General features: G+C 44.2%; 1 protein-coding gene across 7 annotated transcripts in view; it reads right to left on the bottom strand.

The window, feature by feature from the left end:
• The window catches only part of PPP1R13B (protein phosphatase 1 regulatory subunit 13B), a 95,548-nt gene that overhangs the window by 59,090 nt on the left and 19,268 nt on the right, over positions 1-17,190 (bottom strand). For 2 of the 7 annotated variants that reach the window (XM_056544974.1, XM_056544975.1), the window contains exon 1: positions 6,006-6,153. The exons of 1 other annotated variant lie outside the window; for it this stretch is intronic. In XM_056544974.1, the coding sequence (XP_056400949.1) occupies positions 6,006-6,143 (138 nt within the window). In that variant the 5' untranslated portion in view covers positions 6,144-6,153. Of the gene's footprint in view, positions 1-6,005; positions 6,155-17,190 lie in introns of those variants that run through there. 4 more of the 7 variants (XM_056544979.1, XM_056544980.1, XM_056544976.1 and 1 more) reach the window with 3 other exon arrangements.

Raw genomic sequence — 17,190 nt, 5'->3', positions numbered from 1 at the left:
GTAAGGCTACACTGCCTTTGGGTGAACACATTTGATAAATACAGTTCAGTGACCATCATCTGTCACTGTATGACTACATTTAACACTTACAGCTACCTAACAATCCAAATGTGATGTAAATAAAGCCTAAATACTAAAAGGAAAACTTTATGGGTGACAGTCTAGTTAGCCTAGTGGTCTGCATAATGGGGCCCGGCATGAAAAAAAGAAAGCCTGCATCATGCCCTGCCTCCTGAGACCACGTATCAAGTGTGAGGTGGTCTTTCTTTAAAATGGGAACTGCAGAGGAACAAAAAATGTTTTCAAACCAACTAGAGCCAGAAAATTTAACAGATTTGTAAGTTACTTATATGAAAAACATCTTAATCTTTCCAGTACTTATCAGCTGCTGTACGCAACAGAGGAAGTTGTGAAGTTCTTTCCAGTCTGGCCACAGTGCTCTCTGCTGACACCTCTGTTCATGTCAGTAACTGTACAGAGCAGGAGCAAATACACATCGCAAACCTCTCCTACCCCAGACAGCTCCTAATGTGGACAGAAGTGGCAGCAGAGAGCACAGTGGTCAGACTGGAAAGAACTTCACAACTCTGCCCCAGCAAAGGTGCACAACTGAACTTGGGGTTGAGTTTTCCTGCTATAACCATGTTCATGCAAATATAAGCCGACATGTCTTTGCTTAAGGCTTATACCAATGCACCCTTTTATCTTGCTGGGTAGCATTAGGGTTTCACCTGTGAGGCCTGCTATAAATGAACCAACCAGGGTGGGGCTTGTAGCTTGTCTCCTCCCTCCCATTGTATGTGTGCCCAGGCCACACTGGAGGTGACTGAGGAGCAATCTGCAAGTCGGACCTATGGCTACCGTAATTTGGTTCCTGGCTTTATTTATCTGGCCAGGTAGGTTAGTTGATAGGTCCCGCACCATTTGAGAAACCTTGGCGTGGTGTGCGGGCTCAAGTGTGTCCTTCATATAAGGATATACTGGCTAATGTCTCAATTTTACATCAGTTTTGAGGTATAGCTAATGTCATTGTTTACATTAACCACAGTAGTGAAATTATATTGTGATCCATAGGTGCAGGTCCTCCACTCCAACGTAGGTGCACAACTGCACTTTTGGTTGAGCACCTTGTATAACGTCAATGTAATTGTTTAACTTCATAACTACCACTATAGCGTACAGGAGCTGATAAGTACTGGAAAGATTTTTTCATAGAAGTAATTTACAAATCCGTTTAACTTTCTGGCACCAGTTGATTTGAATTCCCCCCCCCCCCCTCTGGAGTACCCCTTTGTTCAAAACAGAACTGAAATGCTGCAGACTAAGGCTGCACGATAAGGGAAAGATGTGCGATTGCGATTATGGACGTATTTATTGCGATTTCAATAGTCAATTGTGATCTAATAAACTAATGGTGAAACAAGGCGCGCCCCCCCCCCCCCCCCATTTCATGTTCAATATCCTTATTTCATATAGCCCCCACCCAATTTCATGTTTATTGACCGAATATAAAATGGAGAGGATTGGATATAAATTGGGGGGAAATTAGGCTAATTTCTCCTCCACATTTCAGAGATTTGTGCACACGGCGATACCACATTATTTTATAGGGAAAAAAGAAGGGTGGGTTCAAAGTTATTAGGGGAGGGGCTTATTCACAATTTTTTTTTCCAGTTTTTTAGGAAAGTGTTTTCAGTGTGTCTCCAGTTGTTGCAATACTACAACTCCCAGCATGCCCGTACAGCCAAAGGCTGTCAGGGCATTCTGGGTGTTGTAGTTTTGCAACAGCTGGAGATATATTGGGGGCTATTACTTGCAATCTTGTGATTGCAGGCACTGATAAGTGCTGTGCCTAAGAAGCCTACAGCACTACTGATCAGTGTTATCGGCGCTCCATAACTACAGGCTGCTAAGGCTGTCTGCATTATTGGATCGCTGATGGAACGAGCCAGAGGCAGTCAGCTGAGTCAGCTGATCCCGCCGGTGTCCCGATCAGCTCCACTGAGCTACCGGCATGTGTTTTCAGCATTTCAGATGCCGCAAACAACTTTGATTGCGGCGTTTAAAGGGTTAATGCTGGATTGGTAATGTTCGGCATTACTCAGCAAGAAGAGAGCTTAGCTCTTGAGCTTGCTACATACACCAACCGCACCGTATATAAACGGTCTCCAGCAGTTAAGTCACCTCCTCCCAGCGCTAGGCACTGCTGGGAGGAGAGACAGCGAGGCTCACGCCGGAGGCCAAGCATACAGCTGCTGCCAGGACCAGAGCCAGGATTAGCGGCTCCAGTGTTTCACCTGAAAGTCTGCCCCCTTGCTGCTGCCCTGCCCAGCCCGACCCCCCCCCCCCCCCCCCCCCCCCGGCGTGAGTCTCACTGTTTATCCTCAAAGTAGTAACTAAATAATTGCTAAATTTTGGGAAGGGCAGAATCGCTATATCGCAATCTGCAATTATCGCGATTCAATTGCAATTGAGATATATCGTACAGCCCTACTGCAGATTGACTTTTCTATTGAAGTTAGAAGGGAAAATCCACAACAGCAGCATATCAGTCCTTTGAGAACAAAGTCTATGGGTACATGCATTGCATGTGCATTCCCCTGAGCAGAAGTGTAGAGAGTTTTCCGCTTAAGGCTTAGGGGTCAAATAAATGTTATTTTCACAACATTGGGGGCCTCTAAATTGGTAATATTATGGCCATTTGAAGGAACGAGTGAGCAAAACTGGCCAGAAATGTCATAGAAGACCCCAGTCAGTACAGAGTAGGAGGAGTAAAAATGGGGGGCATTTTGAGAGCGCTACTGTCAGATGGCGATAGTTGATGTCAAGAAACTGTATGAGCCAGCACTTATGCAGGACTAACGTATTGAAAAAAGAAGTCAAGAAGTAAAAACAGGACAACGCGTTTCGGCGCTCGCTGGTGCCTTTCTCAGGTCCACAATCATAAATTTGTGTAGTCCTAGCCGGAGTTCCTGCGGGCGGGCTCGAGCCCGCCCGCAGGAACTCCGGCTAGGACTACACAAATTTAGGTTTGTGGACCTGAGGAAGGCGCCAGCGAGCGCCGAAACGCGTTGTCCTGTTTTTACTTCTTGACTTTTTTCAATAAAAGTTAGTCCTGCATAAGTGCTGGCTCATACCGTTTCTTGACTTCAACTATCGCCATCTGACAGTAGCGCTCTCAAAATACCCCCCATTTTTACTCCTCCTACTTTGCATTCTTGTCCGTCCCCCTCGGGAGGACGGAATAATAAGGGGTGAGAGCAGACTGTCGCCATTCCTTCTCACCACCATTGTGTACTATCGACTCAAGGTCAGTACGCCACCTTAGGTGCTGGTGGCGGGTATTTTCATTTTCACTTTTCCATAAAATACCACACAGGGAGCGCCCCATTGTTTTTTCTCCTCCTTTCCACCCAGTCAGTACAGAGGATCTGTATCTTTTATACGTGCATTTCACACAAATCCAGTAGTTATCAAACTTTGGATTTCTATTTTATCAAACCCATTTCCCAACCATGACTAGAGGGCTGGGATCACTAAATGGTGACATCATATGGAAGTAGCAGGAATCGTATTATAAAACATTGCAGAAAAGTTGTGGATTTTGCTGCAGTTTATGAACAGCCCTAAAAAGTCTGGTGAGGCTCACAGTAAAGCAAATGTATATGCAGATACAGAGTAATGTACGGTGCTACTATACTGGCATGTCCGCAGTCACATCCCCTTCGGGTTCATTTCCGTGTTTGTCTGACTGTGCAAACACAATTTTGGACTCCAAAACTAGGTCACAGGAGAGCACGACTTCTCACGTGTCACCCAACAGAACAAGGCTTTCTTTATTTACATAGATTTTCCCTTTCGTACTCTTCAATAAAAAAACTGCACGATCTACAGGATCTCTGCACTTATGTCATATTCATTTCTACTTCTGTCTGATAATCCAGCACATAAGCATAAAAAAGGTACAAGGCACAAATCTGTATTAACAGGAAAATCTGGAAAAAAAAAAAAACCTGCACCAAATCATGTGAACTTGACATTACAGATTTTGCTGGGGGAAATTTGTAAAAAAAAAAACAAAAAAAAAAAAAAAAACAATCTTTTTTGTTTTCAAATCAGCAGTTATAGAATTGCTGGTAACTCACAGCAGATTTCACAACAGCATTTTGCTTGCAGACTTTATTTGGGATCTTGACTGTGACCCATTGAAATCATTAGGGACATTTTGCAACAAATCTGCATTGCATGTGGGGAGAAAAAAAATTTAAAAAAATAAAAAATAAAAAAGGGCTGAACCAACCAAAAATTATAGGTAGATTGATAATACTGCCATTTTATCTGAAGGAGGAGCTCCTATGCTCCGAAACGCGTCATGTGTGGCTAATAAAAATTACTTTAAGGATACTTCGCTTTATCTGTTTGGTGGACTGTGCCAGATTCCCGGTAATATTTTCTCCTATTCCTCAGTTAATGAAAATAGTTGACAATGGTTTTCATTATCGATTAGCTGGTCTACCTACCCGCCCTCACTGAATTTACAGGCTGGAAGACCCCTTAACAACCCATGACTTATCATGGGGCTGTTAAGACAGTATGGAGAGAGATCGGGAGTAAAGCCTTTTCAATACCAAACGGCACCCGGCTATTAAAACAATTGGGGGGCTGCCACAGGGCAATCTGCATGGTCAGCCATTAACCATTTAGATGGCGCTGGCAAAGTAGACAACAGCATCTAAATGACTGTAACAAGTAAGAAATTATTGGCCAACTAATCAATTCTGAAAATAATAGTATCAGTCCTATAAAAAGAAAGCTGCTTGTGGATTAGCTGTGTAAAAACTCCCCCACATGCATGATTCAGTAATCTGCCGTAAAAACAACAGGCAAGCACTTTCACTACATGTGCATAAAGCTTCATGGCTGCCGAATTAAACTTAGTGTAGTATTTTTCACAATTCTTTTCATGGCAAAATAAAATTTGACTAAAAAATAGAGAAACAAAAACCCATCAGACTAATTGTCTATTATACAGTCCAATACAAGTCATGCCATCTCTTCAAAAAAAAAAAAAAAAAAATACAATAAAAAAAAAAAAAAAAAATCTAAATTACTTCTATTCAGAAACAAATTATAATATATACTCAAAAATTTTAATTTTTTTGGGGCTGTTTTAGTTGATAGTTTCATTTTGTTTAATTGGTTAAAAACTCTAGATTTGAAGTTGCTGTGTTTGTTTTTAGTCCATGCTATTCCCTGACAGAACATAAACCACCACAACATATCAAGTCTCCATAGTGATCATATCGGTAAATATATGTCATAACAAGACACCTCGGCAGAACCTGGCAGACCACCCTTTAGAATTAATCATAGATAAAACAAATCTATTGTTTTCAAGAGACATATGCCCCCTATTGTAAAAAATAAACACGACAAAGTAAATCGTAAATATAAACCCAATGAAGCCACACCAGTATAAAATGAGAAAATATCACAGGTTCTCATTCAGACGCCGCAGAGAAACGTTCATGGACGTACTGCTTATATCTATGTGATGTGTCCATATGTTCTCCTGACATATGGAAGAAGAGACGAAAATACACATAAGTAAACAAAAGTAAACTGTGAACGATGCAGATCTAACAAAAAACAACTGCACTTGTCAGACAAATCTAAATAGGATACTACAGGCAGAAGTTTCCATCAGTACTTTGTGTTCTAACAACTTCTATGCAGCTTTCCATAAGGTCTGAATGGCAGATACACCTTCCCAGACATGCCTGGCATTCCATTCACAATCCTGTAAAAACTAGGTGGCAAACCCTGTGGGAGCCGATTTGGTGACTCACTCAGCTTTTCTTGTTACAGATATAATTATGTGTTACATATAAGCAGATGAAGACTGATGATTAGATAACGGAGCTGCGCGTCCAAACATTACTACAACCTCAGCTCTGCTACATCCGTATAAAGAAGACTCATCCACCATTCTGTGGCTCTACTACCTTTTTTAGGAGCGCCTTGTCCTTTTTCTTAGTAGAAGCTTTAGCTCCAGTCTTTTCCTGTGGTAGCGTCTTGTCCTTAGACTTATTTATAAGGCCCTGCAGGATCATGGTGAAGAGATTCCTCATGTGGAAGTCCATAGATAAAGGGAGATCATTTAGGGGAAAGCAATGAGCAGCAGATCTCAGCGGCGAGATCTGTGCAGGTGAGCGTTCAGACTGCAACTGGTATCTAATGGATGGCGTGGCTATGAAGGCTGATAAGGAGCAATGAGGACACTGAGCAGGCCCGGGATGTGACAGCTCGATGATACGGGGGGGGGGGGGGGGGGGATGAGGCTTCACCTAATTAGGCAACAAGCGCTGCGAGCTCTGCTGTGTGATGTGCCCCCCTGGCTGCCAGAACAAGAGGGCAAAGAGGTGGACAAAACTGGATGACCTGGAAGCGTGACATCACAGACAAGGGAACTAGAATAGTATATACAGGACCTGTATCTTAGAGGACAACTGAAACTAATGGAGCAGATAGGGTGGAATACTTTAGGATAGTAATAAATACAAACGTACAGTGATCCCTCAACTTACAATGGCCTCAACATACAATAGTTTCAACATACAATGATCTTTTCTGGACCATTGTAACTTGAAACCAGACTCAACATACAATACTACAGACAGTCCAGATCTGTGAAATGTGTCAATTAGAGATGAGCGAACTTACAGTAAATTCGATTCGTCACGAACTTCTCGGCTCGGCAGTTGATGACTTTTCCTGCAGAAATTAGTTCAGTTTCAGGTGCTCCGGTGGGCTGGAAAAGGTGGAAACAGTCCTAGGAGACTCTTTCCTAGGACTGTATCCACCTTTTCCAGCCCACCGGAGCACCTGGAGGCTGAACTAATTTATAAGGATAAGTCATCAACTGCCGAGCCGAGAAGTTCGTGACGAATCAAATTTACTGTAAGTTCGCTCATCTCTAGTGTCAATACCCAGAAGAACTGACCAATCAGAATGGACATTTTACTGGTAGTGCCCCCTACAGTACAGGGAGGTACTACATGTTCTGTACTATTTACCTGTGCCAGGGTTACCTGCTCCTTTGAACACCAGGTGAGGGCGGCGCCATGTTACTTTTTTAGGACATTGTGTATTCTGTACAAAACCCTGAAGAAGCTCCAGTCCTCTACATAGACCAGCATTTCCCAACCAGGGTGCCTCCAGCTGTTGCAAAACTACAGCTCCCAGCATGCCCGGACAGCCGAAGGCTGTCCGGGCATGCTGGGAGTTGTAGTTTTGCAACAGCTGGAGACACCCTGGTTGGGAAACACTGACAGACCGTGATTACAGCTTCCAGCAGATCTTTCTTACTTTTATATGTAAGGATTTGCTTTATCTATATTAGTTATCTACTTATTTTTTTTCTTTAATTCTCACATTTTCCTATTTTTGGATGACATTTTGGTGGCTTCAGAACAAATTACCAGGTTTCCATAGAGTTATGGCCTCAACATACAATGGTCTCAACAAGCAATGGTCGTCCTGGAACCAATTAATATTGTAACTTGAGGGACCACTGTACAAAACTACAGTCAGCAGCATCACCAAGTATCCAAAGAAACTTTCTAATACACTATGTGGGGCATTTACTAACTTGCATTTCAAGTGTGTTCTTAATCCAAAAAGTGCTCCACAATGATAAAATCGCTAATTTCATTAAGAGGCGTTCATTAAAGGGGTAGTCCAGTGGTGAAAAATGTATCCCCTATCCTAAGGATAGGGGATAAGTTTGAGATTGCGGGGGGTCCGACCACTGGGGCCCCCTGCAATCTCTCTGTACGGGGGCCAGGCGCTCCAGCCAGATAGCGGGTGTCGACCCCCGCACGAAGCGGCGGCCGACACGCCCCCTCAATACATCTCTATGGCAGAGCCAGAGATTGCCGAAGGCAGCGCTTCGGCTCTGCCATAGAGTTGTATTGAGGGGGCGTGTCGGCCGCCGCTTCGTGCGGAGGTCGACACGCCCCAGCGTGGAGATCGCAGGGGGCCCCAGCGGTCGGACCCCCCGCGATCTCAAACTTATCACCTATCCTTAGGATAGGGGATACGTTTTTCACCACTAGGTCACCACTGGACTACTCCTTTAAGAGCATCATGATAAATTTGGTGCATCTGTCTGTTGTCTGTCAGCTAGAAAAAAAAAAAATGTATGTCACCTATTGAGCTTTGCACATTAATTCACGCAATCTCTGGTATAAATTAATATAACTGTCAGTCCGTGGATGCCACGCCCCTTCCCAAACCTAAACCACCCCACTTGTTACTTTAAAGGAGTTAAAAATAGTAAAAAAAAGTAAAACTATTTTGTGACCCAAGTTCAAATCTGCAACCTTTATATACCGCGAAAGCGGAGTAAACTTTTAAATAAATTCTCCCCTTTTTATATAATGTAGATAATATATGTAGATTTGTAATAAAAGTATAAAAAAAAAAATATGTCTTGTATCTGCAGCTATTGCTTGTGTATCTTGGCTGGGACAAAGTACAGGAAGTGTGGGCAGGACAAGCAGGGCTCTGTGCAGGCTCCAGGCTTGTTAGCCTGCTGTGTGAGCCGGGGCACTTGTCGCCAGGGCACAGGGCCCGCTTGCCGTCAGGGCACAGAGCCCCGCTTGCCGCCAGGGCACAGAGCCCCTTCTCTGGCATGCCTTTTGGGCTAAGGGTCCAAGTATTTTTTGTTTTTCATTGTCGTCATCCAAGTGCCACTACAATCGGACACACCGAGCTACCAGACTGCATCCAGGAGCTCGCTCTGCAGTCCCTGTGACTGCCGTCTGTGCATCCGCAGCGCGAAATACGCTGCGGATGTGCTCTGTATAACCCCGCCCTAATGCACCACAGGACAGGACCTCCAGAGAGGCGCTTCTCTTTATAACCAAACTCTCTGCACAAAAACATGAATCTCAGGGTACACCCCACCTCTTGCCCAAACCATTAACTAGGAATTCAGGGGTGAGCAAACAAGATTGCAGTATGGATAGTGTTATCTGTATTATCAGGGATGTCGGTAAACTACAGTTTTGACTAGGCTGAACACAATCATAGATGCAGATGTGCCACATTCGCTGCAAAATCTCACAACGCTCCCCCCCCCCCCCCCCCCATCTGCATCAGACAGCATTACTACATAGGACAATAATGTGATGAGACAGGAAGGAAGAGGGGAGGAAAGGGGCTTTGCCCTAACCAAACATTCAGCCTTTGTGTGTAGGATCCATACAATACAATGATGTCCTGCTAAAAGAGGGAAGTGGGCTCTTAAAAGGACCATACATTGTTACACTAGAAATAATTAGGAAATGATGCCTCACTTTTACTGATCAATTAGATCCAATGGATTCCAGAAAGGCCTACGCTGTCACTAGAAGACACTGTACGCTGCACATGGTGACATGTGTTTACTTCATAGGAATGGCTGCCGTTATGTTATGACTGGAAAAACTTGTACAAACATATCACTGACAAAATGTATTCATTAGTCCGAAACTATGAGCAAAGCAGAGGCCAAAATATGTTTACGATGATTCTGCATAAAGTGTCTGACAAAAACATTTCTCCGAACACCTGGAGGAGACCCATCTATCTGCTGGTATTGAGGAGAGGTGTTAGTCGTAAAACATGGCACCCATTTAGATGAATAGGGACCATGCAATTCATGGCCGAATCTAGTCCTTCTGAGCAGGAATCATTATTGAAAGTGTCTCTTTACAAAGCCCTGTACATCAGTCATGGTGACTCCATAAACTATTCGAGGCGGCCTGGATTAGGTATGAGCGAAGTTACAGTAGTTCGATTCCTCACAAACATTGCAGCTCGGCCGTTACTGACTTTATCCTGCATAAATGAGTTCAGCTTTCAGGTGCTCCGGTGGCTGGAGACTCTTTCCTAGGACTGTATCCACCTTCTCCAGCCACCGGAGCACCGGAAAGCTGAACTCATTTATGCAGGAAAAAGTCAGCAACTGCCGAGCTGCGAGGTTTGTGACGAAGCGAATTACTGTCATTTTGCTCATCTCTAGTCTGGATGTTTTTCTGGAAAAATTTTAAAATTTCAGGACATGGATACTAGAACTGTTTGGATAGATTGTTAATCCAAGGATTATTCTGATTGCCATATTGGAGTCGGGAAGGAATTGGCATCAGCCTCATGGGTGTTTTTTGTCTTCCTGTGGATCAAAACAGTAAGGTTTTAGGTTTAACTTGACTTGGACTCGACTTTTTCTCAACCTTACAAATTATTTAAAGGGGTAGTCCAGTGGTGAAAAACTTATCCCCTATCCTAAGGATAGGGGATAAGTTTGAGATCGCGGGGGTCCGACCGCTGGGGCCCCCTGCGATCTCTCTGTATGGGGCCCCGGCTCTCCGCCGAGATAGCGGGTGTCGACCCCCGCACAAGGCGGCGGCCGACACGCCCCCTCAATACATCTCTATGGCAGAGCCGGAGATTGCCGAAGGCAGCGCTTCGGCTCTGCCATAGAGTTGTATTGAGGGGGCGTGTCGGCCGCCGCCTCGTGCGGAGGTCGACACGCCCCCTTCCCGCGGGCTGTCGGGGCTCCGTACAGGAGATCGCAGGGGGCCCCAGCGGTCGGACCCCCGCGATCAGCAAATTATCCCCTATCCTTAGGATAGGGGATAAGTTGCTCACCACTGAATCACCACTGGACTACTCCTTTAAGTATCTGCAGCTCTTACAAGCAAATACAGCTGACAGATTCCCTTTAGGAGGGAGTTGTTCACAGAGAGAAGCCCCTCCATAAGCAAGTTCAAACACAGTGAGAATTCTCATGCAGATACCGCTATGGACATACTCTCTCCCCTTCCGTCCTCATTCTTCCTTACATATTCTCTTTTGCCATATGGAATCAAAGGTGTAGCTAAAACACTCTACGACATAAGACGACACCAGGATAGTGAAGCACACACACTTGGTAGAGAGGTGGGCTACTACATATTTTTTATTCGGGTAGGGTTACACTTCCCGCATCCACAGTGTATTTCACGCTGCAGATCACACTAATGTGCAGTAATGTTTGGAGGCTAGATTGCACATGCAGGGCTGTAGTCCGGTAGCATATCCGCAGCGTATTTTACTACAGTGTGAAATATGCTGCAGAAGCAGTATGTGTGACCCTACCCTTAAAAGGGGATTTCCTGGGACTCTTTCTTTGAAACCCCCTTTAAGGTGCAAGTGTTTGTCTCATTCCACATGGAAGAAAAAAAGCTGCAGATTTCACTGCAGAATAAAAGCAGATGCTAAAAAGAAAAGAAATCCACTTGAAATTAACATAATGGTAAAATTCTGCATAGAAAATATCCACAAAGTAGCCAAAACCTCCTGCACATAGTTGGGTCAGTAAACTGCTGTGAATTTAATCTCTGGATATTCTGGTTATGGTATTGCTATTGAGAAGGTGCCATCAACCAGATGTTACAGTTCCTGAATAGCATTTAAGGTTAGGTGCCACCTCTCCAAATGGCATTTTTAAATGAAGTGAAGGAAATCTATCCATACATAAGAGAATGATGATCAGAGCCAAAGTCCTGCATTTGTCGACCATCACTTAAATGGGCACTGTCAGATATAAAAACTTTTGATATGTTGTAAGGCATGCAAAACCAATAATTTGATATGTTGTAAGGCAATAAAACCAGTAATTCATACAGAAAAAGCCAAAGAACAAATGATGTGTGGGCATGCTGGGAGTTGTAGTTTTGGAACAGCTGGAGGCACTGGACTGAGGTGAGGGAGGGGGAGGAGGAGGAGTCGTGGTTATCACAGTGAGTACCTGCCCCCCTGCTTCTGGTGGACAAAATTAAGGTACTTCAGAAATAAAACTAATTCTGAGAGAAATGTAGGTCATAGACACAAAGTACATGTACATGATCAGGATGAGATACTGAGCAACATATAACAGTTTTGTTTTTTTGAGTGATCTGAAGGGTACTCTAAAAATTAAGGGACATTAGTTATTCTGTGTATCTTGCAATCTCTGACACTGCAGGGATGTAAATGTGTACAACAAGAAGCCTGCCATTACCGAGGACATGTTATGACTGCAGACACACTTCCCGCCATCTCTATACAGACACAACACGCAGTGTTTAGGACAGGTATGGCAGCCACATCCCTGACTCACCCTCTGGAATGCTCTGGCCTGGGTCAAACAGTTGCCCGGCACATCATGTTTTCATGCTGGTGCAGAAGAGTCAGTGACAACATTGTAAAATCCTTCTATCACATGAGAGCGCTCTGGACATGCCACAGTCCGGGGTGCAGACACCGTTATCTGAGAAGTGACGTGTACGGAGGTGTCGGGCACTGTTTGTTCGTGCAAGTAGGACACAGAGACCAGGGATTGCTGCTATATGGTGTATGTCGGTGTTTTTTTCCATTCGGTGGTCCTCCTGCTGCTGCAAAAATACAACCCCTATCATGCATTGACAGTCAAGGGATGTAAAGCCATCATGGGAGTTTTAGTTTTGCAACAGCTAGAAAGCCACAGAAATGGAAATCATCAACACAGTGACATCTCCTGCACTAGGCCTACAGTGTCAGCAAGGTTGGAAGGCCTGACTGTTAGTCTATGGCAGTGTTTTCCAACCAGGGTGCCTCCAGCTGTTGCAAAACTACAACTCCCAGCATGCCCGGATAGCACCCCCTGCTTATTCAGTGTCTGCTCAGAGCTTATTCTAGTGAATTGCATTCTGGGAACTGTCCTCTTTACACTAGACTGGCGTTTCCCAACCAGGCTGCCTCCAGCTGTCGCAAAACTACAACTCCCAGCATGCTCAGACAGCACCCCCTGCTTATTCGGTGTCTGCTCAGAGCTTTTTCTAGTGAATTGCATTCTGGGAAGTGTCCTCTTTACACTAGACGGCATTTCCCAGCCAGGGTGCCTCCAGCTGTTGAAAAACTACAACTCCCAGGATGCCCAGACAGCCGAAGGCTGTCCGGGCAATCTGGGAGTTGTAGTTTTGCAACAGCTGGAAGCACCCTGGTTGGGAAATGCTGGTCTATAGGGAGTACATAAGACTAAACATGGCTACATATATAAATGAATGCTGTAGTTTATCATAATAGGACACAAGAGGCACCGTAAATGGTTTCTTTAGTAATACCAGAAAAAAACTATATGTAAAACAGAATATGACTGATCCTTCTACCCCCAGCTGCTCACATGCAAGACTGAAGGAATTGATACACCTATGGAGCTGATCAATACATGCAGTTCATAAGGAAATCATGAATATATAGAACACTGCTGCCCATCATATCTATAAGGCTAAGCCTACATGATGATAAGATCACTAGGACCAGAGTCACCTTGCCTACATTGCAGCATATAAAAAAAAGATCACTAGGAAGATCTATGTACTGTCCATATATTTGTACGTTGTGATCAAATCGCCCCTAAGACATCTTTTCTCTAAACTAAATAACCCCAAGCTTGATAACTGTGGGTTAATACGATTAAAAGGATACCCATCTTTACATTTCTATTATTGGACTGCTTTAAAAATTGTAAACTTTTTGTACAAAATCAGTATGTTTAAAATCGACCTATTTAGACGACCTATAACTTTTTCATTTTTCCGCATACGGGCCGGTATGAGGGCTAAATTTTTGCGCTATGATCTGTACTTTAAATCGATACCACATTTGCATATATGAAACTTTTAAAATCATTTTTTATAAATTTTATTAGGAATAAAATGTGACAAAAATTTTTGGGGGACAAAACAATTTTGGACAATTTTTTTTTAACGTTTATGCCATTCACTGTACGGGATCATTAACATTATATTTTGATAGTTCAGACATTTACGCACGTGAAGATACCAAATATGTTTAATAATTTATTTATTTTTACGCTTTTTGGGGGTAAAAAATTGGGAAAAATTGACCATTTACATTTTTTTTGGGGGGTGGGGGAGGGGATTTTTCAGTTTTATTTACTTTTCTTTTTAAATTTTTTATGTTCCAATAGGAACATTTCATTGTTCATTTGATTGCTAATACTGTTCAGTGCTATGCATAGGCATAGCACTGATGAGTATTATCGGTAGTCTTCTGCTCTGCTCGATCTCAGACCAGAGCAGAAGACCCCTGGAGATGGCTGGAGGCAGGTGAGGGGACCTCCAGCTACCATTTTAGATGATCGGATCCCCGCGGCAGCACCACAAGCGATCGGATCATCCATTTAAACACGCTGCAGATGCCGTGATCTACCACCATCTTTGGGGGATGTTTGCGCGCCCAGGAATGGTGAAGTTATAAAGTCCCCCTGGGCCGCCCGGCAAGTAGTCCCCTGGGTGGGGACTTCCACTTACCAGCTCCGTTCGCTGCGGCCATGGCCTCGTCCCAACTGCTTGAATGATGGCTCGCGTCACCACTCTGCTTCGTCTGCTTAGGGATAGTGGCATGGAAATAAAAAGCCTTTATTTCTCAGGAAGACCTGGCACAATACATTATAGAAATTTTTTTTTCGCCGTATAAGACGCACTTTTTCTTCCCCAAAACTGGGGGGAAAAAGTTGGTGCGTCTTCTACGGCGAATACACCCCTATCGCGGCGGTCCCTGCGGCCATCAACGGCCGGGACCCGCGGCTAATACAGGACATCACTGATCGCGGTGATGCCCTGTATTAACCCTTCAGATGCGGCGATCAAAGCTGACCGCCGCGTCTGAAGGGAAAGTGACACTAACCCGGCTGTTTAGGCGGGCTGTTCGGGACCGCCGCGATTTCACCGCGGCGGTCCCGAACAGCCCGACTGAATAGCCGGGTTAGTGCTTACAAGACACCGGGAGGGACCTTACCTGCCTCCTCGGTGTCTTCTCCGTTCAGGGATCCCCTGTATGGCCGGCGCTCTCCTTCCTCATCATCACGTTGTCGCGTACGTGCGTTGGCGTGCGTAACGACGTGATGGCGGCGACGGAGAGCGAGGATACCCGGCCGGCAGCAGAGACGTTCCGGAGCGACGGGGACACGGCGACAGCGATGGAGCGACATCCAGGGCAGCGGTGACAGGTCCGGAGCGGCGGGGACACGTGAGTACTACCTCCTATGCAGTGGTCTTCAATCTGCGGACCTCCAGATGTTGCAAAACTACAACTCCCAGCATGCCCGGACAGCCAACGGCTGTCCGGGCATGCTGGGAGTTGTAGTTTTGCAACATCTGGAGGTCTGCAGGTTGAAGACCACTATTGGGTTCAAAATCTTTATTCTTTTAGATTTTGCACCTATAAATTGGGTGCGTCTTATACGCTGGTGTGTCCTATAGGGCGAAAAATATGGTAATTGTTTTTAATGGCTACAATGTAATGCTTAATTTCTCCTGCGGAAGCGCTGCAGGCTGAACACTGCATAAACTAGATCCCTCTAGATAAATAGTGCATCTACCAGATACTCCCAGTAGCTAGCAGAACAGACACCTCTAATGGCGGCTTATCTCCCTAAAGGATCAGGAGCGGATATTCAACACACTCAACCTTTCACACTGTAGAAACAAGCAATCTACAGGTAGCAGAGCGGGATCAATGGAAGCGCTGAGACCAGATAAGAAGTTAAAAGGATTTATTTCCCATAATGCAACGCGTTTCACGGTCACCCGCTTCCTCAGGCATTGTTTTTATCGTGATTCTATTTCAGCGGGACGAAGCTGCAGAGACCCTTTGATGATACGCCCTGTTCCATTGTTGTACTTGGTTGGAGTACAACTTCATGTGGTAAGCGCAATTCACACTTAGCGTTACCAACTCACCTTTGGTGTTACACTACGGAGCGCATCCGTTTGTGCTTTTTTTTTATTTCAGCTTTCACACTGTAGGGGAGAGTTGGCATTCCCCTATGCACATTAAATAGTTGACTGCCCGGCAGCGATCAGTAGATTTGGTCGATATTGCTCTCGTGTGTATGGGACCCTTTAAGAAAATCAAGTCCTTGTGACTGTGGAGTGATGTATTATCTATCCCATCTGCAAATAGCGATAAACATAGCCTAGCGGAAGACTACTTGCTGGTTGAAAATAGAAATAAAATGAGGGAAAAAAGATGCAGAAAAATAAATGAATTCAGCAGAGGAAAAGCTATTTTCTGGTCGCGGTAACTGGAATAACAGTTTCTGCTAAAATGGCCTTGTCACAAAAACCCAGAGAGAGTGATTCCATTACTTTTTATAGATAATACAAGATAAAAATAAAAAGCAGGAGCGATCGGACGACCATTTTAGTAATAACGGAGATGGGAAAAATGTATTTGATTACGATGATTAAGATGACAAAAAACAAAGCTCAGAGAGATAGGCTGGGTTATTTTTTGCAAGCTTTATTATAATTATTTTTGTTTTCAAAATAATAAAAAATAAATAAAAATAAATAGAAATTGGCAAGTGTGTCCCTTGCCATGTGTATGAACCCGGCCTAACACTTAATTCCACAGCAGCTAAAGAGCATAACAGGAAATTATTATTAGATCCTTTATCTTCTAATGCTAATTCCATTAGCGGTATGTACTGTGGGATTTCCATCCCTGTCTACTTTACGGAGGTGCGTAGGTTATGTATAGGATGTATGGCAAGTTAACCGACATGTCTTTTACACAATATCAATGACGACTGATAACTCCCCTCACAGATTAGGGGTGGGAAAAAAAAAATAAAAAATCATATCAAACATATCGCAAATTCCATGAGGATTCCAAAAATTAGGCCTTCAAGCAAACTATTAAATTCAGGACTAGTGGTATCACAGGTGAATCTGTCAAATCTGAATATGCTTGCCCATCAGATAACCGATCTACCACATTGCCCATCAGTGGCCCAGTGGAAGGGAAAGCTGCCCGGCCCTTTGACACTGCCATCACCGGCAGGTAGACTAAAGATATCCGCTACTGTACACCGGAGCGCCAACCGAAGACATACAGAGTTCAGCACTACAGAATATGCCATCAGCGTGGGAAGTGAGGCGGAGACAAGTAAACAAGTTAACGTTTAACTAGAGGATACACTTATGACTGAACAGCAAAAAAATAAAAATAAAAACAAAGAAGGTTCCCCAGGATGGGTACAGGGTTTGTTTATGACTGCAACACAGTGGGAGATGAGAGGATAGTAATAACTGACACACGGGGGGGGGGGAGGGG

Source organism: Hyla sarda, chromosome 11, assembly GCF_029499605.1.
Source record: "Hyla sarda isolate aHylSar1 chromosome 11, aHylSar1.hap1, whole genome shotgun sequence".
NCBI classification, from domain to species: Eukaryota; Metazoa; Chordata; class Amphibia; order Anura; family Hylidae; genus Hyla; species Hyla sarda.
The sequence above is the reverse complement of the archived record's forward strand: the minus strand, read 5'-3'. Positions and strand labels throughout refer to the sequence as shown.